This window comes from Procambarus clarkii, chromosome 39, assembly GCF_040958095.1.
Source record: "Procambarus clarkii isolate CNS0578487 chromosome 39, FALCON_Pclarkii_2.0, whole genome shotgun sequence".
NCBI classification, from domain to species: Eukaryota; Metazoa; Arthropoda; class Malacostraca; order Decapoda; family Cambaridae; genus Procambarus; species Procambarus clarkii.
The window spans coordinates 6,265,630-6,289,213 of NC_091188.1; the positions used below are offsets into that span (position 1 = coordinate 6,265,630).

Here is a 23,584-nt window from a genome sequence, read left to right on the forward strand (position 1 = left end):
ACCCGCACCCCGTGTGTGTGTGTGTGTGTGTGTGTGTGTGTGTGTGTGTGTGTTTACTAGTTGTGTGTGTGTGTGTACTCACCTAGTTGTACTCACCTAGTTGTGTTTGCGGGGGTTGAGCTCTGGCTCTTTGGTCCCGCCTCTCAACCGTCAATCAACAGGTGTACAGATTCCTGAGCCTATCGGGCTCTGTCATATCTACATTTGAAACTGTGTATGGAGTCAACCTCCACCACATCACTTCCTAATGTGGGAACCGACCTGTGAGATTTATATTTATTTAATTTATATGAATTTATATTTACGTTAATTTATATACTTCGATAGCAATTTGTATAATGATAAGTGGACTGTATTTCTGCAATAATCTCATAATCTCACAAATCGATCCTCTACACATTAGGGGGTTTATATTATTTATATATATGCAGCCAATCAAACTACAGTATTAGACTACATACATTGAAGAGGTTCCTTATCTTATAGTACAGCAGGTTAGTCCACCAGGTATAACTAGGTTGTAGACCACCACATTTTCCCTCTTTGAGGTAGCTTCCATCACCCTGGTAACTGATGCACAAAGCATGCTTCCTCGTCTTGACCTGTCAAAAGGGCGCTAGCTGTTAAAGCCAGAATCCTATATATGACAGGTATATCAGAGAAAATACTGTACATGGAACAATGAAGACCTGCTTAATTACCTTTAGTTTGAGGCTACCACGTGCTCTAACCGGGTCACCCTATATAATGACATTAATGGCCATAAATGAAAGATACATGGGTTTCCGGAAGAACACTTAACTTGATTTGTTGACAGCGTGTTGATAATGGTACACCTTTGGTTTTCCATAACACTACGTCCAAGTAAAATTAACAGGAGCCGAATTTGCTCCCGTGAGCCTCTGGTCTAGTACCAACAATGGCTGCCCCTCCTTCCTCACCCTGACGCCTGGCTTACATTATCCAGATGACAGAAAGTGATAGAAGGGTCACATTTACTCTACTTTAATATTGATAATTAAGTTAATTTATATGAGATGTTTTATGATGGTAAAGTCCAAAGACTAATGTATTAAGAATAATTCCCACCAGAATAGGTGGTGAATTTAAAATAGTATGTGGTAATGATATTCCGTTTTCTATAGACGGTAATTCCACTACAAGTTACGTTTTCTATGGGTTAACTTGTTTATACAATACAGCAGTTATTATCTGTCTGTATGATATATTAAATGGTGTCGGATTTTCCGACACCTAATGCATTCCATTTCTCAACCAAATGGAATGTGTGTGTGTGTGTGTGTGTGTGTGTGTGTGTGTGACCAGTGTTGGGGAGTGGCGGGGAGACGACAAAAATGTTCAAGGAAAATGCGTAGCAAAACAGGAGGAGTGTGAGCCCCCACCGTATGTGTGTGTGTGTGTGTGTGTGTGTGTGTGTGTGTGTGTGTGTGTGTGTTGTGTGTGTGTGTGTGTGGTGCGCGTGTGTGCGTGTGCGTAGCTGTGCATGTGCGTGTGTGTACGTGTGCGTGGTTGAAGACCATGAGGAGAGAGAGAGAGAGACAAGAGTGCAAATGTGAACGGAAAAGGGAATCTCGCACTCGAGCCGTCCTCACAGGGACAGTACGGTAGCGAGAGGGAACAAGGGGCCCTCCTGAAGGGTGATGACAAAGTGCGATAAAATAGAGAGAGAGAGAGAGATGAGAGAGAGAGAGAGAGGAGAGAGAAGAGAAGGAGAGAGAGAGAGAGAGAGAGAGGGCGGATGTTTGCTGAGTCTATGCACAGTAGCAAAGGTCGTGTTGCTGGTGACGATGTCGTTGAGACAGAACACCGGGTCAACATACAAGCTCTGGGCGGGGCACGAACGAGAAGCACCAGAGGAGAGGTAGAGGAACAGGCAGGGGCAGCCATACTCGACTTCAGACAACAAGAGAGGAGGAGTAGTGCAGGTAGAGGAGTGTATACACCTATCAGCTCCCTATATAGACAGTACGGAGCAAGGCTTTAAGGAAGGTAAGGACCTTCCAGCATTACACTGGGGGGGGGGGAAGAGACATGGGGGTGATTAACACAAACGGGTTTCAAAAGGTCAATCCCCCAAAAAGTTTAGCAGTTTTGAAATATCTGTCAATATTGGATGAGTGTGTGAAGTAGTTACACGGCTCAGATTATCTCATAGCACTCGGTCTCGAGTCGCTGATAACAAAGCACTCAACACATAGTGTTGGAGTGTGTTGTGTGTGTGTGTGTGTGTGTGTGTGTGTGTGTGGTGTGTGTGTGTGTGCGTGTGTGTGGTGTGTGTGTGTGTGTGTGTGTGTGTGTTTCAGCTCTTGTTCACATAGATCTACAATTAGAATGCTCCCATTGGAAGTTTCATTACCCGCTGCCACCTACCATAAGTATCGATATCACCTCCTAATTCTGGCATTTTGGCTGACATTTGGCCTGAGGATGTTACTTGGTTAATGGCCTGCAAGAATTGTTCTCAGTATTGACAGTCCGACTCTCCTTTCCGTTCCCTGAAAGCGCGGTTGGTTAGTTTGGAGGAAGTGTATTGTGAGCGACTCAGTTGCTTTGGCTAAAGTGACTCTGCTAAATAAAGCACATGATGATGCCTGGGCGTGAGGCTTGGGGCACAGAACCACCACTCTGGCCCAGCTAGTCTTAGTGCTCGGCCATTTAGAGCTTCACCCACTTATCATGGTGTATTACGTCGTTAACAAAGTTAACAAGTTCAGTCGTGTCTTATCATCATTAATTCAAAGTCAGCTACATGACAACGCTCCTCAATTCAATACTAAATGGGATGCCTAGCAGTTCCCGTGTCTGTCTGTCTGTCTGTCTGTCTGTCTGTCTGTCTGTCTCTCTCTCTCTCTCTCTCTCTCTCTTCTCTCTCTCTCTCTCTCCTCTCTCTCTCTCTCTCATCTCTCTCTCTCTCTCTCTCTCTCTCTCTCTCTCTCTCCCCGTCCCATTCTCTCTCCCTCCCATAGTCTCTTTCATACTCCTCAAGTCCGTTCAACTAATATCCGAATTATCTATTATTTAAACAAACGCTAAACTCTATGGACTCAGTGCAGAACATTTCACATTCACAGACTTCTGTGAAGTAGGTTGTTGTTTGATTTAGCTACTCAGAACAAAATGTCCATGTAGCACGGGCTATGGTGAGCCCGTAATGAAGTAGGTGTTTGGGCTTGTCCCGAAGGGGAAGGGGGGCACTGGGATGACCCTACCCCCCCTTCCTCCCCCCTTCAAGACTCTCCCAATAAAATATCATTTATCCAGCCAAGATTAATGAGGCTAGCCCCAAGCGTTTGACCTCCATCCTCGGACATATATTATCTGTTATAAGCTATATAATTCAGGTTCTAGGCCATTGTACAGGATGTCTTAACTCAGAATGCTGATCTCAGGAAAGGATATTCACACAGACTCAGTGCTCAATAAATATAACATAATATATAAATATAACACTATATATCAATACTTATTAGCCACCTGAGAGCATTTTATATTCAAGATAAACTAATTTTATTTATATATAATTTTATTTATAATTTTCGCTGGAATACGACCCGCCAATCGTTTAACCACCAGGTGACCATTCACTGCTGAGTGAATAGAGGCAACTGTTAAGGATAAGCGCCCAGTCATTCTCCCCGGCACAGGATACGAACCTAGACCAAATCGCTGGCGAAGCGCGGGGTCGAGTGTGTGTTACCACTGCGCCACGGGGGACTGGTCATCAGCAATAAATCATGAACACAGTAATAGCTAACAGTATATCACAGTAACTGTTCACTAAATATACATGTTTCATAATAATGTTAATGAGAGCTTTCCTCTACTGCCTTTTGTCGACTAACACACATCAACATCATCATCATATATAGCATTGTAATTAGTTATTGGCTCAATAGACATAAATAGAACAATAGATAAACAACAGCGTCTGTCTGTCTGTCTGTCTGTCTCTCTTTCTCTCTTTCTCTCTCTCTCTCTCCTCTCTCTCTCTCTCTCTCTCTCTCTCTCTCTCTCTCTCTCTCTCATCTCTCTCTCTCTCTCTCTCTCTCTCTCTCTCTTTCCTCTGCGTGTGTGTGTGTGTGGTAAGAGTTGATGTTATGTACACAATGTTCTAAAAAGTCTACGTACAAACTTGACGTTTCCTTTGAGTTATTGACTCACATTCAAACTTCCTTGCGGTGTCTGTGTGCCAAGCAAACAGGAGGACAAGCATTGTTTGCTTCTGTGGCTCCTTGGACGACAATATTGGTTGTGTGGTCTTGGAGAATGGTAAGTTTTGTCGCAGAAGTCACCACCACCTGTCTTCTTTACCCCCCCCCCCAGAGACCACCGCTGGTCAAAGAGTAACTCTAATGTGTTGATCTGTGAGGCTGGGGTCGCTGAGCCCCTCACGGTATAAGGTGTACAGCTTTGTACATGTGACCCGTGCTAGTGTGAGGCAGCTACTCACATCCGCGGTCCCTTGGTTTGTGAGCGAGTGAGTGAGTGAGTGAGAGGCAGCCAGCTAGCTATCACTCCAGCGTCCTAGAGGACAATCTCGATGCCTGTTTCTTGCTAGATTCTCATAGCTCTGGTCTTTCCGTTCCATTCAGTCCTCTATTTCCTTTCTTGTATAGAAAGTTGACCTCAATCCACAATCTTTGGCCTCTTGGATCTCAGCTCCTGGGACGGGAAAGACGGTACTGTTATTGAGGGTTCTGGTACGGGAGAGACGGGACAGTTACAGGCTCGTGGGACGGGAGACCTGACAGGTGTACAGGTTCCTTGGACGGGACAGGCATATATATGACAAAGTATACAGACTCATCACACGGGACGAGACAGGACGGGTGCATAGGTACCTGGGACAGAAGGGAAAGGGTGGGGGGGGGGGGGTGAAGGGAGGAAAAGAGGACAGATGCACAGGCTTCTGGGACGGAAGAGACGGGACAGGAGGAGGGCGGGGCAGCCACCGCCACGATACCTTTCCTGGGCGTGGAGGTGTGCTATCGATCCCAGGTGAGGGGGGGGAGGGGAGACGATGGGAGGGGGGGGGGAGGGATGGTGAGGGAAGGGGAGAGGCAGGAAGGGGGAGGGGGTTTGGGGGGGAAGTAACGTTCAGACCACCTCAATAATGCAGTCGGGGCTCAACAGTGGGGGGTGGGGAGGGGGTGGGGGGGGGCAGGAAGGACAGTGCTCAATCCACCTGTCCCGTAGGGGGAGGGGGTGCTGGGATGGGGGGTTCGAACAGGGGGAGGGGGAGAGGGAAGTACAATATTTGTTGTGGTGGTGCTCTGACTGTTGTGGTGGTGCTCTGACTGTTGTGGTGCTCTGACTGTTGTGGTGGTGCTCTGGTTGTTGTGGTGGTGCTCTGGTTGTTGTGGTGGTGATCTGGTTGTTGTGGTGGTGCTCTGGCTGTTGTGGTGGTGCTCTGGTTGTTGTGGTGGTGCTCTGGTTGTTGTGGTGGTGCTCTGACTGTTGTGGTGGTGCTCTGACTGTTGTGGTGGTGCTCTGACTGTTGTGGTGGTGCTCTGACTGTTGTGGTGGTGCTCTGACTGTTGTGGTGGTGCTCTGGGTGTTGTGGTGGTGCTCTGACTGTTGTGGTGGTGCTCTGGTTGTTGTGGTGGTGCTCTGACTGTTGTGGTGGTGCTCTGGTGTTGTGGTGGTGCTCTGACTGTTGTGGTGGTGCTCTGGTTGTTGTGGTGGTGCTCTGGTTGTTGTGGTGGTGCTCTGGTTGTTGTGGTGGTGCTCTGGTTGTTGTGGTGGTGCTCTGGTTGTTGTGGTGGTGCTCTGGTTGTTGTGGCGGTGCTCTGGTTGTTGTGGTGGTGCTCTGGTTGTTGTGGTGGTGCTCTGGTTGTTGTGGTGGTGCTCTGGTTGTTGTGGTGGTGCTCTGGTTGTTGTGGTGGTGCTCTGGTTGTTGTGGTGGTGCTCTGGTTGTTGTGGTGGTGCTCTGACTGTTGTGGTGGTGCTCTGGTTGTTGTCGTGGTGCTCTGACTGTTGTGGTGGTGCTCTGGTTGTTGTGGTGGTGCTCTGACTGTTGTCGTGGTGCTCTGACTGTTGTGGTGGTGCTCTGACTGTTGTGGTGGTGCTCTGACTGTTGCGGTGGTGCTCTGACTGTTGCGGTGGTGCTCTGGTTGTTGTGGTGGTGCTCTGACTGTTGTGGTGGTGCTCTGACTGTTGTGGTGGTGCTCTGACTGTTGTGGTGGTGCTCTGACTGTTGTGGTGGTGCTCTGACTGTTGTGGTGGTGCTCTGACTGTTGTGGTGGTGCTCTGACTGTTGTGGTGGTGCTCTGACTGTTGTGGTGGTGATCTGACTGTTGTGGTGGTGCTCTGACTGTTGTGGTGGTGCTCTGACTGTTGTGGTGGTGCTCTAACTGTTGTGGTGGTGCTCTGACTGTTGTGGTGGTGCTCTGACTGTTGTGGTGGTGCTCTAACTGTTGTGGTGGTGCTCTGGTTGTTGTGGTGGTGCTCTGGTTGTTGTGGTGGTGCTCTGGTTGTTGTGGTGGTGCTCTGGTTGTTGTGGTGGTGCTCTGGTTGTTGTGGCGGTGCTCTGGTTGTTGTGGTGGTGCTCTGGTTGTTGTGGTGGTGCTCTGGTTGTTGTGGTGGTGCTCTGGTTGTTGTGGTGGTGCTCTGGTTGTTGTGGTGGTGCTCTGACTGTTGTCGTGGTGCTCTGACTGTTGTGGTGGTGCTCTGACTGTTGTGGTGGTGCTCTGACTGTTGTGGTGGTGCTCTGGTTGTTGTGGTGGTGCTCTGGTTGTTGTGGTGGTGCTCTGGTTGTTGTGGTGGTGCTCTGGTTGTTGTGGTGGTGCTCTGGTTGTTGTGGTGGTGCTCTGACTGTTGTGGTGGTGCTCTGACTGTTGTGGTGGTGCTCTGGTTGTTGTGGTGGTGCTCTGACTGTTGTGGTGGTGCTCTGGTTGTTGTGGTGGTGCTCTGGTTGTTGTGGTGGTGCTCTGGTTGTTGTGGTGGTGCTCTAACTGTTGTGGTGGTGCTCTGACTGTTGTGGTGGTGCTCTGGTTGTTGTGGTGGTGCTCTAACTGTTGTGGTGGTGCTCTGACTGTTGTGGTGGTGCTCTGACTGTTGTGGTGGTGCTCTAACTGTTGTGGTGGTGCTCTAACTGTTGTGGTGGTGCTCTGACTGTTGTGGTGGTGCTCTGACTGTTGTGGTGGTGCTCTGGTTGTTGTGGTGGTGCTCTGACTGTTGTGGTGGTGCTCTGACTGTTGTGGTGGTGCTCTGGTTGTTGTGGTGGTGCTCTGACTGTTGTGGTGGTGCTCTGGTTGTTGTGGTGGTGCTCTGGTTGTTGTGGTGGTGCTCTGACTGTTGTGGTGGTGCTCTGACTGTTGTGGTGGTGCTCTGGTTGTTGTGGTGGTGCTCTGACTGTTGTGGTGGTGCTCTGACTGTTGTGGTGGTGCTCTGGTTGTTGTGGTGGTGCTCTGACTGTTGTGGTGGTGCTCTGACTGTTGTGGTGGTGCTCTGGTTGTTGTGGTGGTGCTCTGACTGTTGTGGTGGTGCTCTGACTGTTGTGGTGGTGCTCTGACTGTTGTGGTGGTGCTCTGGTTGTTGTGGTGGTGCTCTGACTGTTGTGGTGGTGCTCTGACTGTTGTGGTGGTGCTCTGGCTGTTGTGGTGGTGCTCTGACTGGTGTGGTGGTGCTCTGACTGTTGTGGTGGTGCTCTGACTGTTGTGGTGGTGCTCAAATTTAACACCTTCATTAATTACTTTTCAAATCCAAATGATTTCAGTCACATAAATTTTATTCAAACCATAATTGTTTGGGCCAGGAAACAACAGTTGTAATTGACGTGTGGTAATTCCCCGCCCCCGGCCACTGGGCGCTGCTCGTAAAGGTACACGGAATTGCCTTGTTAATCCTTTTTTACTCACTCATTATTCACTCATTATTACTCGTGAAGCGTGAGTGTGTGTGTGTTCTCACCTAATTGTTCTCACCTAATTGTGCTTGCGGGGGTTGAGCTCTGGCTCTATGGTCCCGCCTCTCAACCGTCAATCAACAGGCGTACAGATTCCTGAGCCTATTGGGCTCTATCATATCTACACTTGAAACTGTGTATGGAGTCAGCCTCCACCACATCACTTCCTAATGCATTCCATTTGTCAACCACTCTGACATTAAAAAAGTTCTTTCTAATATCTCTGTGGCTCATTTGGGCGCTCAGTTTCCACCTGTGTCTCCTAGTGCGTGTGCCCCTTGTGTTAAATAGCCTGTCTTTATCTACCCTATCAATTCCCTTGAGAATCTTGAATGTAGTGATCATGTGTGTGTGTGTGTGTGTGTGTGTGTGTGTGTGTGTGTGTGTGTGTGTGTGTGTGTGTGTGTGTGTGTGTGTGTGTGTGTTTGTGTATTCACCTAGTTGTGCTTGCGGGGGTTGAGCTCTGGTCTTTCGGCCCGCCTCTCAACTGTCAATCAACTGTTACTAACTACTTTTTTTCAACCCCCCCCCCCTCCTCCAGGAAGCAGCCCGTGACAGCTGACTAACTCCCAGGTACCTATTTACTGCTAGGTAACAGGGGCCTAGGTTGCAAGAAACTCTGCCCATCGTTTCTCCCCCGGCGCCCGGGATCGAACCCGGGATCACAGGATCACGTGTACAGCGTGCTGTCCGCTCGGCCACCGGCTCCCCACGAGTGCCACGTGACGCAGAGAACAACAATATTTATACATACGCTGATGAGGGCACTGAAATAGGGTGCAGGGGGGGGGAGGAAATACCTTCAGAGGAAGAAAACCCAGTATTGGGTTCTAAGGGAGGGGGGAAGAAAACTGAGGGGGGGGCTCAGTTTTCTCCCCCCCACCCACACACACACACACCTGCTACAGATATACCTGATACCAGATACCCGCTACACAATAGTGAACATGCGAATCAAAGTTGTAAAAAAAAAGGTATCAATGTGCATTAGTCCTGCCCGCGTTCGATCCCATCTGAAGTAGGCAGCACAGTTCACGGCCTCGTTGTGACACCTGTTTTAATCTACTCCTTGATGGTGTGAAGTAAGCAGAGGAAGGGAGGAATAAGGGAGGAGGAGATGAAGAGAAGGAATGGGTAAGGAGGTAGAAAGGTTTAGAAAACGTGGACGCGGATAGGGGGGGAACTAGTCCGTGTGGAGAGAGAGAGAGAGAGAGAGAGAGAGAGAGAGAGAGAGAGAGAGAGAGAGAGAGAGAGAGAGAGAGAGAGAGAGAGGGACTTAGAAAAGTGTAGAATAAAGAGAATAAGATTAGTGTGACTCTAGATGTTTGACTGATGTTACTTCACTGCCACTATTCTGTCAGTTCTACATTTTCTATAACTGTTGTTGTTGTTTAAGATTCGCTACCTAGAACAAAAAGTTCCAAGTAGCACGGGCTATGGTGAGCCCGTGTTCCATAACTACTAAATAGTGCGACAAGAAGCACCATTCATTGAGTCTTTACTGAATGTAACTCGTCTTTCTCTCTCTCTTCCTACTTGAGAGATCCGTAGCCCTGATCACCTTATAAATACTCTGTCATGTGGTATTCATTTAAAAAGAAATGAACAAATCTCTCTGTAGTTATTCTAACCTTAGATTGTTATTATACGAAAATTAATTCCATTTTCAGCAATTGAATACTAGTTCTGCCCTTGTGAACACTTTATAAAGTTACTATTTAATATGGAGCTAATGAACCCAAGAAATCGATCAATCTACAAATACTTAACCATTCATAGCTAATTGGTCCACACTATTCCCTCTCACTCCATTCCTCCTCCTCCTCTCCTACTCCTTCATCTTCTCATCTTCCATCTGATCCCGTTTTCTACCTCTCCCTTCCTCCGTGTCCTCGTTTTCTAACCTTCCACCTTCCCACCCACTCCTCCCTTCTCATCTCCTTACTTATTCCTCCCTTCCTCTGATTACTCCTCACCATCACCACGGAGTAGATTGAAACTGGTGTTAGGCCGTAGAGGAGAACGGCGTAACGTATAGTGAGAGGGTACAGAATACAAGGAGCATTCTACAGTTCCTCTCTCAAGGAGAATGTACAGAATAGGGGTGACTAGGTTAATCCCAGGCTTTACCCACCTTCTTTATAAATAGGAAGTAAGAACACACAATTTTCATTTCCTAGCATAAAGTAGAGCGATAAGAAAGTATAAATGAACTATATCAATGGTTCAGAAGTTTGTTTTTATTTGTTTGAGGTGATATAAATACGGGTAAACATACAAGTCAAAAGTTACAGACACGAAGCAATGGACTAAAACTGAACAAACTTCGATTTAGAAAATAGATACAAACTGAGCTCTGAAATAGGGTTGGAGATCTGTGGAACAAGTTGGCAAGGAACGTACTCCTTGGCCACTACCTCGCTGGCAAGTTGACGTTCAAGATGGACAGATATGGACATATAGACGGGTAAACACACCAGGAGACCCTCAAGTAGACAGGCCGACGCATCCTTATGTGTTGATAGAGAGACTGGAAGACAGAGACAAGTGGAGAGAGAGAGAGAGAGAGAGAGAGAGAGAGAGAGAGAGAGAGAGAGAGGGGGGGGTGGGGCAGGAGGATGTGAGTGACCATAGGGATGGAGGAGGAGGAGGATTGAGGAAGGATCAACTTACTAATTAAATCGGACTCTCACAGGTCCATTTGAAAGATCCAAAGGAGACAAGTTAATTAAAATGTAGGCCCCATTGAGGCAGAGATATTGGTGATCACGTGTCGGCGACCTCTCACTAAAGTGGCCCAAACATCTTTAAACCCTCTCACTGTGTTAAAAAAAAATCCCATTATGTTATAAGTTATAAACAATTCCCAAAAAAGCCGACACACTAAATTTTAGAGAAACTAAATCATATTAGTCATTATATGATTGAAATTTACATAACAAAAAAACTGCTGAAATTTGGTGTGTCGGTTTTCTTTTTTTTTTTTACTTTTTAGAACTTGAGGGTATACTAATCAATTTTCATAATAATGTTTTTTTGGAGGGGGATCAGTTTACGAGTCCACCGCCCCCTTGATGACGATGCTGGGGGGGGGGGGAAGGACTCGAACAAGGTCAGCTGAAGACTGGACTAGTGGCCAGGGCTGGCGGACGGGCGGACTGGGTGCTGTGTTCGTATCAGAAATACAAGAGTATGGGAGGGAGGCAAGGGGAAAGGTGAGGGTCCGGATGACGGGTGAGGGGCCCCCAGATGGAAGGTGAAGGGGTGCAGATGACGGGTGAGGGGTCCAGATGGAAGGTGAAGGGGGTCCAGATGACGGGTGAGGAGCCCAGATGGAAGGTGAGGGGGTCTAAATGACGGGTGAAGGATACAATGATTGAACGAGTGACAAATGGGCCTTACAACCACCAAACTGTCACGCCCACCAAAGCCTGGCAGCTACAGCAGGACAGTACCCAGCACCGTCAATTACTCACCATAACCGAGGCCGAAGTAACCCGACAGTTACCCGGCACAGTCGCCGGGTAACAAGGGAGGTCAAAGGTCACACTCTCACCACTCGCTATTTATATCCTCTGTGACGGCTCTTTTGTTGAAAAGAATGATGCGCATGGGAGAGACCGGTCGACCAAGCAGACCTACTTATTATTACACATCATAGGCACACCTAAAGCCCAACCGTATCGGTCGTGCCCGAGGGGAGGGGGGGGGGTGATGGGTGTTCTTCCCCCTCACCGCCAGCCAATACCTGTGATGGGGGCGGCAAGAAGGGGACAAGACAAGACAAGAGCCCCGGTGGGAGTACTTGCGCCGCCTTGCTGTCCCCTGGGTGGCGCTCACTCTACCATCTCCTGGGTTAATACACCCCTCCCTTTCCCCCGACACCCCCTCCTACACCCCCTTCTACACCCCCTTCTACACGCCCTTCTACACCCCCTTCTACACCCCCTTCTACACCCCCTTCTACACCCCCTCCTACACCCCCTTCTACACCCCCTTCTACACCCCCTTCTACACCCCCTCCTACACCCCCTCCTACACCCCCCTCCTACACCCCCCTCCTACACCCCCCTCCTACACCCCCTCCCTAGACGCCGACAACGGTCCCATTTGACAGGTATACGCGGGACGGAAGATACAATTCTGGGGAGATTGGGTCCGGATTGAGAGGCGCTTCAAGTCGGACCACGTTTATGACCCCCACCGGGAGGAGGAGGAGGACCTCGGTGGGGGCTGATGGCGACTTGTCGTCGTCGAGGAGGAGGGAAGGCATGAGGCTACCAGACATTGATTACTCTATGAGGAATGGCTAAGATTGTGTGGAAGTAAGGCACCAACAAGACAATAGCTAGTTTTAACTCCTTTCTCATCCTTCCTCTCCCACTCCAGCACCCCCCTCCCACTCCAGCATTCCCTCCCCCCTCTTCCCACCTCTCCCACACTCTGCTAGGGTACAAGTGTGGAAGAGTTTTTAGCCCTGTGTATTTTTGTACAGGCTAAGAGCTCTTTCCTCCCTCGGTTCATTTTAAAGCCTAATTCAAGTATTTTATCCCCAGAACCCGATCGGCTAGTCGCTATATGCATCCACTCACCCATCCCCGACCCTCCCAGCCCCTTCCCACCCATCCCAACCCCTTCCCGCCCATCCCTGACTATCCCAGCCCCTTCCCATTTACTGCTGGGGGCCTGGACGAAGAGTATAAAGAAAGTGTTTATATTCTCCCCAAATGTTAAGAATTTGAAGGTCTTGATGAGCTAGTGGTGCTAGCTAGTGCTCTCAGGTGAGCTAGTGGCGCTAGTTAGTGGTGCTACCCAGTGCCCTCAGGTGAGCTAGTGGTGCTAGCTAGTGCTCTCAGGTGAGCTAGTGGCGCTAGTTAGTGGTGCTACCCAGTGCCCTCAGGTGAGCTAGTGGTGCTAGCTAGTGCTCTCAGGTGAGCTAGTGGCGCTAGTTAGTGGTGCTACCCAGTGCCCTCAGGCAAGCTAGTTTGCGAGGAGGCAAACCAGTCAACCCGTCATCTACGCAAGTCCATTACATCCAGCGGTCGACCCCACAGAGGCATTCATAATTTGTTACATGCTGTTCATTCAAAACGGGAATTTTCTCAAATATAAATTAATATTATAATATATATTAGTATATTTTGTATATATAGGCACACGTAAGGTGTTTAGGTTCTGTTGGCGATTATTTGTATTTGTAGTACGTGGGTGAAGCATTTACAGCGTTGTGATTCGAACAAAAGTCGTCAGTGAAGCACTTGTTCCGGAAGTGTTCGAACGTCAACGGTTGTGAGTCGTGTGTAAACAGTTTTTCATTCATAAACAGCTGGGGGGTTGGCTGGTGGATGGAATCACTTTTAGGTCTTTGGAGGACGGGCTGCACCAGGTGTGTGATTGGCGGTCTGTTCCAGTCAACATAATTAACTGGAACGATGATTCCAATATTTCAGGGCACGCGATGGGTGGATTGTTTAATGGTGGTGTACCTGTCTGTTTGTCCCTCCGATTGGTGGGGGGGGGGAGCTACCCGCCCTCTCCTCTGATTGGTGGGGGAGCCACTCGCTCTCTCCTCCGATTGGTGGGGGAGCTACTCGCTCTCTCCTCCGATTGGTGGGGGAGCTACTCGCTCTCTCCTCCGATTGGTGGGGGAGCTACTCGCTCTCTCCTCCGATTGGTGGGGGAGCTACTCGCTCTCTCCTCCGATTGGTGGGGGAGCTACTCGCTCTCTCCTCCGATTGGTGGGGGAGCTACTCGCTCTCTCCTCTGATTGGTGGGGGGGGGAGCTACTCGCCCTCTCCTCTGATTGGTGGGGGAGCCACTCGCTCTCATCTCCGATTGGTGGGGGAGCTACTCGCCCTCTCCTCTGATTGGTGGGGGAGCTACCCGCCCTCTCCTCTGATTGGTGGGGGGGGGAGCTACCCGCCCTCTCCTCTGATTGGTGGGGGGGGGGGAGCTACTCGCCCTCTCCTCCGATTGGTGGGGGAGCTACTCGCTCTCTCCTCCGATTGGTGCGGGAGCTACTCGCCCTCTCCTCTGATTGGTGGGGGAGCTACTCGCTCTCTCCTCCGATTGGTGGGGGAGCTACTCGCTCTCTCCTCTGATTGGTGGGGGGGGGGAAGCTACTCGCCCTCTCCTCTGATTGGTGGGGGGGGGAGCTACTCGCCCTCTCCTCTGATTGGTGGGGGAGCTACTCGCCCTCTCCTCTGATTGGTGGGGGAGCCACTCGCTCTCTCCTCCGATTGGTGGGGGAGCTACTCGCCCTCTCCTCTGATTGGTGGGGGAGCTACTCTCCCTCTCCTCTGATTGGTTGGTGAGCTACTCGCCCTCTCCTCTGATTGGTGGGTGAGCTACTCGCCCTCTCCTCTGATTGGTGGGTGAGCTACTCGCCCTCTCCTCTGATTGGTGGGTGAGCTACTCGCCCTCTCCTCTGATTGGTTCTGGGTTAATGTTGTGTCTGATAATTGGATGAGGGAATATTCAATCTCTGTGGATTAGTTTTTCTGTTTCAACTGTTTTCAGCTCGTTTGAGAGGCAGCAGTTTGTTTGTTTTTTTCTTGTGGGCGAATGTACCCTCCTATTGGTGCTTGTAGAGTCGAGCTTTTACCTCTTGGCTCCCGCCTGTTCAGCCGCCTCTTCATTCTCTGTGAACGTGTCCTTCCCCTATACTTCAGTCTCGTCATCTGTTCTTTCACTGTCGTTTTTCCTTCTCATGGGGGCTGTCGTCGGGGTTGGGTCTTTGGTCTGTCACCTCTGTCGTTTTACTCATTTATTTAAGTTATTTACAACTGGCAATGATGTTTAGTGTAATTGTGTGGCCAGTGTGAGTACTTGGTCCTCCACCTGTGTTCATACGCCTGTTCTTGTCTCACTTAGGCCAAATAGTCTGTCTAGTGTGACCCTACAGTTCCTGTGAGTATCTTTAACGTAAGGATCATGTGCCCTGTGTTCTGTCTCTCATCACGTGATGTGTCACTTCATCACGTGATGTGTCATTCTCACCACGTGATGTGAATCGCTTTATAACGTGCTTAGTGCGTGTGTCACAGTTCATGACATGCGTGTTGTACTGCTTGAGTGTAATGTACTTGTGTGCGTGCGTGTGTGTGTATATGTGCGTGCATGTGCGTGCGTGCGCGTGTGACGGGTGACGGGTCTTAACCTATGCCGCTTGTGTTACAGTCGAGGCGAGCAGTTCGGAGTTGCCGGCCAAGTTCCACGAGTCCCACGTCCGCCTGCAGGAGCTGGAGAAGAACCAGAGCGCCCTGTGGGCCGCCGTCACCCAGGTCTCCTCCTCCCTCCTCGCCGCCACCAGACGGGTCAGTACCGCCCCCCTGAGCACCCAGAGTCGCTAGTGAAGGCCTCTTCCTCCAGCAGGTGGTGAAGAAGTAGTAGGCCTCCGCCGCCTCCTGTCGGGCACTACCACACCAAGCCTCGGGTGTAGCACAATATTACGGACCTTCACTAGCTAATATTTAGCATTAGTATACTTCCTTACATAGATATAGTGATGAACACAGGTCAAGCCTGGCCTCGGGCCGGGCTTGAGGAGTAAAAGAACTCCCAGAACCCCATCAACCAGGTATCAATCAGGTATCAACACCTTGAAGAACGTCCATTCTAACTTGGGCATATGCAGTCCCATATGTCCCACAGGCACATATAGGAATATACAGGCACATATAGGAATATACAGACACATAGGAATAATATATAGTTCCATAGCAATATATATATGTGACAATGATGTTAAATACACAGGGAAATCACACTTTTTGTAGTATGTCAGTGAGAATACCAAGTGGAGCAATGAGAGGATTCGATCCCCCGACTAAGATACTCCCAAGGCATTACCTAAAAACTATAAGCTAGGGCAGTGGCACTAGTACCATGTAAGCCATTGGGATGAACCCTGGTAGCGCAGGTTCGAATCCCGATAGAGTAAGTATATATATATATATATATATATATATATATATATATATATATATATATATATATATATATATAATCCATCCAAGCCATGCTTGAAATGTTTATTTGCATGTTAGCGAACTGCTGAATTGTGTATTGTTAAGGAGAATAATAGATTACATGATATATATTATAATGCCTCATTGTATATTTTAATGCTTCATATATTATAATGCTTCATCATATATTATAATGCTTCATCATATATTATAATGTTTCATCATATATACTAATGCTTCATCATATATACTAATGCTTCATCATATATTACAATGCTTCATCATATATTATAATGCTTCATCATATATACTAATGCTTCATCATATATTATAATGCTTCATCATATATTATAATGCTTCATCATATATTATAATGCTTCATATTTGTCATTTTTACATACGCACTCGACACGACGGGCGACATAACTCGGCTCCTGAGCCAACTATCCTTACTTAAACATCAAACTTCACAACAACCTGTCCTAACTTAATAATATCCTAACTTAACAATAACGTAACTTAATAGTGACCTAACATAAAGTCTTAGCTTACCTAAGATAGGGGAACTTGCCCTCTAGAAGGAGCCGGCCCGGCGCACTGTGCTTGTTCACCCAGTGATGACCAGTTGCATTGTTACTGAATTGCACTGAATTACATAATAATTAAATTATACATTTTAAATTAGATAACGAGGTGAATGTTTTGTGAATGTTTATATACATATAATATGGACGAAGCAAGATCAAATTGTTGTATTGAGAGTCTAGAAAACATCACAAACATTGCCAGCGGTCATATTCTTGCTGTAGGAGTAAGTCTGGTAAACACAGCGAACACTGCCAGCGAACACACCAGTTCAAGAGCACCTTTGTAATGGGTTCTCACGGTCTTGGAACGCTACGTTGAGCCCATCGCCCACAGTTTGATTTTCTATTTGTAATTAAAAAATTCCTTCGTATTCCCGTTGCGGTTATTGTAACTAATATATTAAGTGACAATACTGGGCTTGTAAGACGTGGTGCAGGCTGTTACGTCACCAGCCATGTTGGGACACCACCTGAGGCTCTGTTACGAGAGAGAGAGAGAGAGAGAGAGAGAGAGAGAGAGAGAGAGAGAGAGAGAGAGAGAGAGAGAGAGAGAGAGAGAGAGAGAGAGAGAGAGAGAGAGAGAGAGAGAGAGAGAACAATATTACGAGAACACAAAAGAAGGGCTCCGTTGTGCCTCCATTACCCACCCAAGCGCTACATTCACCACATGAATTATGATCTTTCTAAAAATTACAAAAACAAGAATTACACGAAACTGGTGTTGGGGATAATTAATGCTCCACGTTGGGACAAAATATGCATTCAGATATGGCCATTAATTTTCCTGCGGTGTTGTATTGTGCTTGTGGTTCCTGCCGCGCCTTCCACTCTTCCCGCCTCAACCCTCTTCTCTTCCCGCCCTCTGACCTTAGTGAGAATCGATTCCGGTGCGTCTGATCCCTCTAACTTCCACACCATACACAACCCTCCCCTCCCCTCCCTGACACCAGGCCGGACTCTGGCCGCCACATATAAACACAACACATCCGTATATAAACAAACACGTCCCACTTTGTTTTGAGATAAACCCTGCCTCAGCAGCTCTTGGAGACTGATAACCCTCTAAAACTTCAATATTATATAACATAGTGCTCAAAATGCGTATCAGGGGTTTTGTTTTTAAAACAATGGAGAGCTCGCTTGGTCTCCTGCGTCCCCTAAGCCGGGGACGGCGAGGCGGGCCAGGCCGCCCGCCATGCTTCAGCGGAGCGCCATCTCCCGCAGACGTCGCTGTAGGACGACTCATTATCCGTGCCATTTGCCTTGTTTAACTACTCAGGTATCCGGGCCATGCAATTACCTGGGATTTGCCCGCGAGTGACACATAGGACGTGCACAAATTTGGAAACTTATTGCAACACTATGTTACCTTGGTTCGTGTGTGTGTGTGTGTGTGTGTGTGTGTGTGTGTGTGTGTGTGTGTGTGTGTGTGTGTGTGTGTACACCCATATATGTATGCTGCCAGGTATGTGGTCACCCGTGTATGTATGAAGACATATGCACCCGTGTTTATATGAAGAAATGTATGTGCACCCGTGATGTATGAAGACATGTGTATGTGCACCCAAGTATGTGTGCATCCGGGTGTATGTATGAAGACAAATGTATGTGCACCTTTATATGTATGCAGACGTGTGTATGTATGTATACCCCATGCACATAAGCAGTCTGGTTTATGTGCACTCTTGTATATATGCAATCAGATGTATTTGTATCTGTGTATATATGTAGTCAGGTGTAAGTGCACTCGTGTATATTCAGTTAGGTGTATGTGACCTCGTGTATATGTAGTGTTTACACATATAAACATGTGTGTATAAGTACAGAGCTTCAGCATACATGTTTCATTATCTTTGGGTGTTTAGATTTGTGTTCAGTTCAGTTGTATTACTTGTTTGCTGTTGTGGCCACTATTCTTACATTTACATCTGAGCACCATTCAAGCATTTACATCTGAGCACCATTCAAGCATTTACATCTGAGCACCATTCAAGCATTTACATCTGAGCACCATTCATACAGTTACATCTTCGACACTTACATGTATTCAGAATTGTAATTGCTAAACTGTGGCCAGTGCAGCCCTCTTGCGGTCACAGAGAGACCCACGTCTTCCATTGGGACTTGGCAGTCTCACAGGAGCAGCGTCTCCAAACTTACTGCACATTCCCAGGTACAACGCCGGATTGCCTCAATGCCGGATAACATATCGGGTTGTCTCAGTGCCGGATAACGTGTCGAATTGTCTCAGTGCCGGATAACGTGTCGAATTGTCTCAGTGCCGGATAACGTGCAATATTGTCGCAATTGTGATTGCAGTACCATATTTTTTTCAGTAGAACGAAATGTCTTCATTTTTAGTTTCCTTTTTTTGCGTTTTATGTCGTTTCGATGCACTTTACGACCAGTCGTCATTTAGTCTAGACACAAAATACGCATGCATGTTCATAATCCAGAGGTTTCTCCTTCAATTGTGTCGTTTTCTGTGTATAAGCGGATGATGCGGGTGTGGTGGAAGATTTTTTTTATTATTATTTTCTACCACAGACGTGGCCACACATTTACAATGCTAACCAGCATATATGCATTTTCTTCTGTCCTCCGTGGACAGGGTTAGAGATGTGTTAAACATATAGTTCAAGGGTTTATTGAACAATCAACCACAGAAGGTGATTCGGTGCTTTTAAAATGCTAAGCTAACCTACATACGTAAATACATAGATACACAGATTTACGTATGCCCTACATAAAGTGTTCGATGTGTCTTTTACATAGTGTCATTAATGTGCATTTACGAAGATGTGGTGAGTGGAACGGTGTTGTACCCGCAGGTGGAGCAGCTGGAGACGGATGTGAAGGTGATCAAGGACTCCCTGAGCAGCGCCCCGCAGCTGTCCTCCCTGCCCAAGGACGTGGCCGACCTGCAGGGCTCCGTGGCCACCTTCGGCTCCACGCTACAGGACGTCCAGTCGTCCCTCAAGGTGGTCAAGCAGGACCACCAGAAACTCTCGTCTAATGTTAAGGAAGCCACCAATGCCATCGATAATTTTAAGGTGAGCCATGTTAACACTTCTGCACGGAATACAAATTGTCTATGATGATAACATTCTTGTAAGTGTTAACGTCATCCTTGTACCTTTTAAATGTATAAGAGGCTGGAGAAATTTAAGGCCACGCATAATAGGTCAGTAGGCCTACTGCAGTACTCCGTTTGTCTTTTTTCTTAATGTTTATGCCAACAAGTCACTCACGAAACTTGCTACAGTTTAGAACCATTTTTTTCCCGGAGGGTTTAGGTGCGGACAACGTTTGTCTCTTCAAAAAGAAAGAAACTCTCTCGCAACTCATCTTAAACCTTATCCAACATGTTTCCCCTGGAATAAGATCTGTTAATAGGTTTATAACCAGGTTCCCAATTATTGCTGGGTGAACAGTCAAGGGGAAGGTCCCCAGTCGCCCTCCCTTGCCCAGGGTTCAAGCCGAGTAAATCTCACTCACGCGAGGGTGAGCCTAGCGGTGCGCTGTGGACATGCTGTGACGGATGTTGTATGCATTTGAGTGTTGGATGGAAAAACAAAATGTGGTGAATTTTTCTTATTATGGAGAGGACTCTGCCTGCAGGACTGGTGGGTCTGGAGGTTTGGCGCGGGTGAGGTGAGATGCTGTACACAGCAGACGTGTTCCCAGGGGTCAGGGGTGTCTTGTAGTGTAAAGAATACTGTACGGTGGACAGGTGGTCCTGATGACTCGCGTGACTGTGTTGTTGGAGTATGCTGAATAACGGGTGACTTCAATGATGTTCTGGTGGAGTGAATGCACTGTTGGGGAGAGAGGTGTGCTAGGACTTACTGTTGATGGATGGCTCAGGAGACTTATTCTCGTCTAATTTCGTGTTCTATCCATTCTCGTAATGGGGATGATCCAGGTAATTGCTGCAGAGACTTGTCAAGTTTCTTCTTGGAGGCTTCAATTTTGTTCCAGCAATACGTATTTCTGGTAGTAGTAGCAGGTTGAAGAGCCTTGGACCTCGGATGTTCACAGTGTTCATTGATTCTGTTCATACAACCTGACCCCCAAATATTTGACACGTGTAAACAATGAGATATCTCCCCAATGTCCATTCCAGTATTTTTTTTAGTTTACTTCATTTATTATGCACCCCATACCCGTCTTGTGGGCGGTAGTGGAGAGGGTTACAGAGCCACATAATGGGCTCAGGGACTGAACCCCACAATTCATTTAGCTAAGCAAGTTACAATCTTGATGAGCTAGTCACAAAATTCAGTATGAGTCGTCGCATCATCAATGGGCTCGATATCGACCACAAGTACAGTTTCTAAATTAAGCAACTGGCCATTCCAAAGAACACAGTTAACTGATTCTCTGCGAGCTGTAAAAGTTTGCTTGGTAATTTTTTTTGTATTATGACTATCTCACCTGCCTGAAAGGGAATGTGTGTTAACTATGAACAATATTCTAGACGAGAGTACCAATACTTTGATAAGTACCATTATTAGCATTACAGCCCAAATTTTGAAGGTTCTACCTTGTAATTGATTTGGTCGATTTATATTATTGTGCTCTCTACAAAATTTAGATCTTACATTACTATTCCCGAATGTAGCATTTAGTCATTCCATTCTATGATGAGATTTGATTGTTAAATTGTAGATCTTTGTTCTTTACTGCTGTGTGGGTCAGACGGTAGCGTGTGTGTGTGTGTGGAGAAAGGGGAGGCCAGGGATATAAGTTCAATCCCAATTCATTGCCTCTGTATTTTGTTTTTGTCAGCACTGCTGTAGTTACAATTTGTCACCGTTATACGTCGTGGAGTTTTTAAGTGTCCACAGGAAGACTTATTTTTATCAGATTTATTTTTACTGTGGCTTCCACTGAGGCAATTTTCATGCAAATTTTTGTGTTGTCAGCAAAGTATTACTCGAAACTGATTTGTGGGTGTGTTGTGGTAGATGTGCTGTGGAGAGTGTTGTGGTAGATGTGCTGTGGAGTGTGTTGTGGTAGATGTGCTGTGGAGTGTGTTGTGGTAGATGTGCTGTAGTGTGCTGTGGTAGATATGGTGTGGAATGTGTTCTGGCAGTGGTGTGATGGTGGAATGTTACGGTAGAGATGTGGTGGAGTGTGTTTTTGTGGCGAGGATGTTATATATATTTTGTTAACATAAGAATAACGGATGTTCACTAAACCACATTCATCTTTGTCCAGTAAGCCATACTAATCATTTCTGCCTCCAGGAAGAAATATCACTCTTACAAAACCAGACATTAATGGAGGTGGGGCGGGAAGGAGGGAAAGGAGCATCTCTTGGTGAAACTGTCGTTGCTCTCAGGAACAAGATGAGCTCCTTCAACACTGCCGTCTCAGCCATCAATGTCTCCCTCCAGTCAAATGCCAAGGCGTCCTCGGCAAATAAGTTTAAGCTTGAGGTAGTAACAGTAGTGCTGTATATAGAGGGGGGGAACAAACAATATTTTGTAGTGGGCCATACAGAAAGGCTTTATTTGTATGATTTAATGTTGTTTTTCATAGTTGTCCCTCGTGTTTGTACATAAAGATCTTTATGGCAAAAAGAGCTTTTCTCCTAAAGTTTTTTCTCGGCTTGGTGTATTTTCACATTATTTAAGCTTGCAAATTTGGCCTATATTTAGATCTGTGTGTGTGTGTGTTCTCTCTAGATCTTTATCAAGCAACTGGAATATTTAATCAAATCTTTTCAGAGCATAGAGCAGTCACATATAGATATGATAAATGTGACCCAGCGCTTGTCAACCCTGGAGACCCTGCACAGGAAGGTCGACCCAACACTGCCGTCACAGATTGCTAATCTGTCAGCAGCTGTGGCTCGCCTGCAGGACACCTCCGACCAGCAAGCTCACACCCTACACAACCTCACTCAGGTGGGCCACCAATATTTTTCTCTGTCTGTCTTTTGGTTATAGTCTGACTACAAAACGTTGAAGATGCAATTTTATAAGAAAACGTTTACCACGAAAGGCTGAGGACTACGTATCTCCTAATTCATAGACATTAAGAGTATTGCGATGAATTAGTTAGGTAATGTAAAGCACATCCACTTCAATAAGTCTTAAGTCAGAGGCACCAGATTGAGACTTGCCACAACACAAGGCAATTTTAATTTAGTTCATTTTATTATGCATCCCATACCCATCTTGTGGGCGGTAGTGTTAAGGGTTACAGAGGCACATAATGGGCTCAGGGACTGAACCCCACAAAGACGGAAAACAGGAAATTAATCTTTTTTTCAGTGAGTAATGAACCTTTGAAACAGCCTGCCTGCCAAGACAGTCCAAGCTAAATCAGTACTACAGGTCAAAAATGCACTTGTTCCTATCGAAACAACTAAGACAGTGGTCAAGAGGTACAGTAATTGCTGGAAAGAGATAACACAGATAATGGGATAGTAAAATTAAAGAAAACTTTTTTGGGAAAATATTAAATATGTTTTTCTAGGCCCACCAAAAGATAGGGATAGTGATTGCCCCCCTTAACTAAAGCCAAAAATGAGAGGCCAATTTTGAACAAATTGTTCCCTTTGGTACCTTTTTTTTTTTTTTTAGAAGCCACTGTTCGTTATTAAAATCTTTTTACAAAGAGTCAAAGAGGAGAACCAGAATCAGAAATGTGGTGATGAAAGACAGAAAAGAGCAAAGATACTCATAGTAGGTATGTGGCTTGAGATAAGGTAATTATTAGAAGAAAGTACTAAGCCATTACGACTATATAGCACTTGGGAGGGATATGAGGATAAGGATTTAGGTTAGGACGAAGGAAAGAAATGGTACCCAACCACTTGGACTGTTGGGGATTGAACGCCGACCAGCAAGAAGCGAAGCCGTCGCTCTACCATCCAGTCCAAGTGATTGAGCATAGTAAACACAAGGTCACCGACATAAAAAAAAACAAGAGATTTAAGAACTAGGATGAGAAAGATGGGAGATGATCAACTAGGAAAATATGCAAAAATATAAATAAGGAAATTTACAAGAAGAAATTTACTGTCATAACACAGACAAAATGGCTGCAAGAATAAAATATTCAGTGGAGAGGAACATTTTACATAC

The 23,584-nt window shown here is 46.7% G+C and overlaps 1 protein-coding gene across 3 annotated transcripts in view; it reads left to right on the forward strand.

Annotated features, from left to right (window-relative positions):
* The window catches only part of LOC123760312 (EF-hand calcium-binding domain-containing protein 14), a 166,768-nt gene that overhangs the window by 125,581 nt on the left and 17,603 nt on the right, over nucleotides 1–23,584 (forward strand). For 2 of the 3 annotated variants that reach the window (XM_069338346.1, XM_045745887.2), the window contains exons 3-6: nucleotides 15,107–15,243; nucleotides 19,316–19,537; nucleotides 21,737–21,928; nucleotides 22,220–22,399. In XM_069338346.1, the coding sequence (XP_069194447.1) occupies nucleotides 15,107–15,243; nucleotides 19,316–19,537; nucleotides 21,737–21,928; nucleotides 22,220–22,399 (731 nt within the window). The remainder of the gene's footprint in view (nucleotides 1–15,106; nucleotides 15,244–19,315; nucleotides 19,538–21,736; nucleotides 21,929–22,219; nucleotides 22,400–23,584) is intronic. The other variant, XM_069338347.1, reaches the window with a different exon arrangement.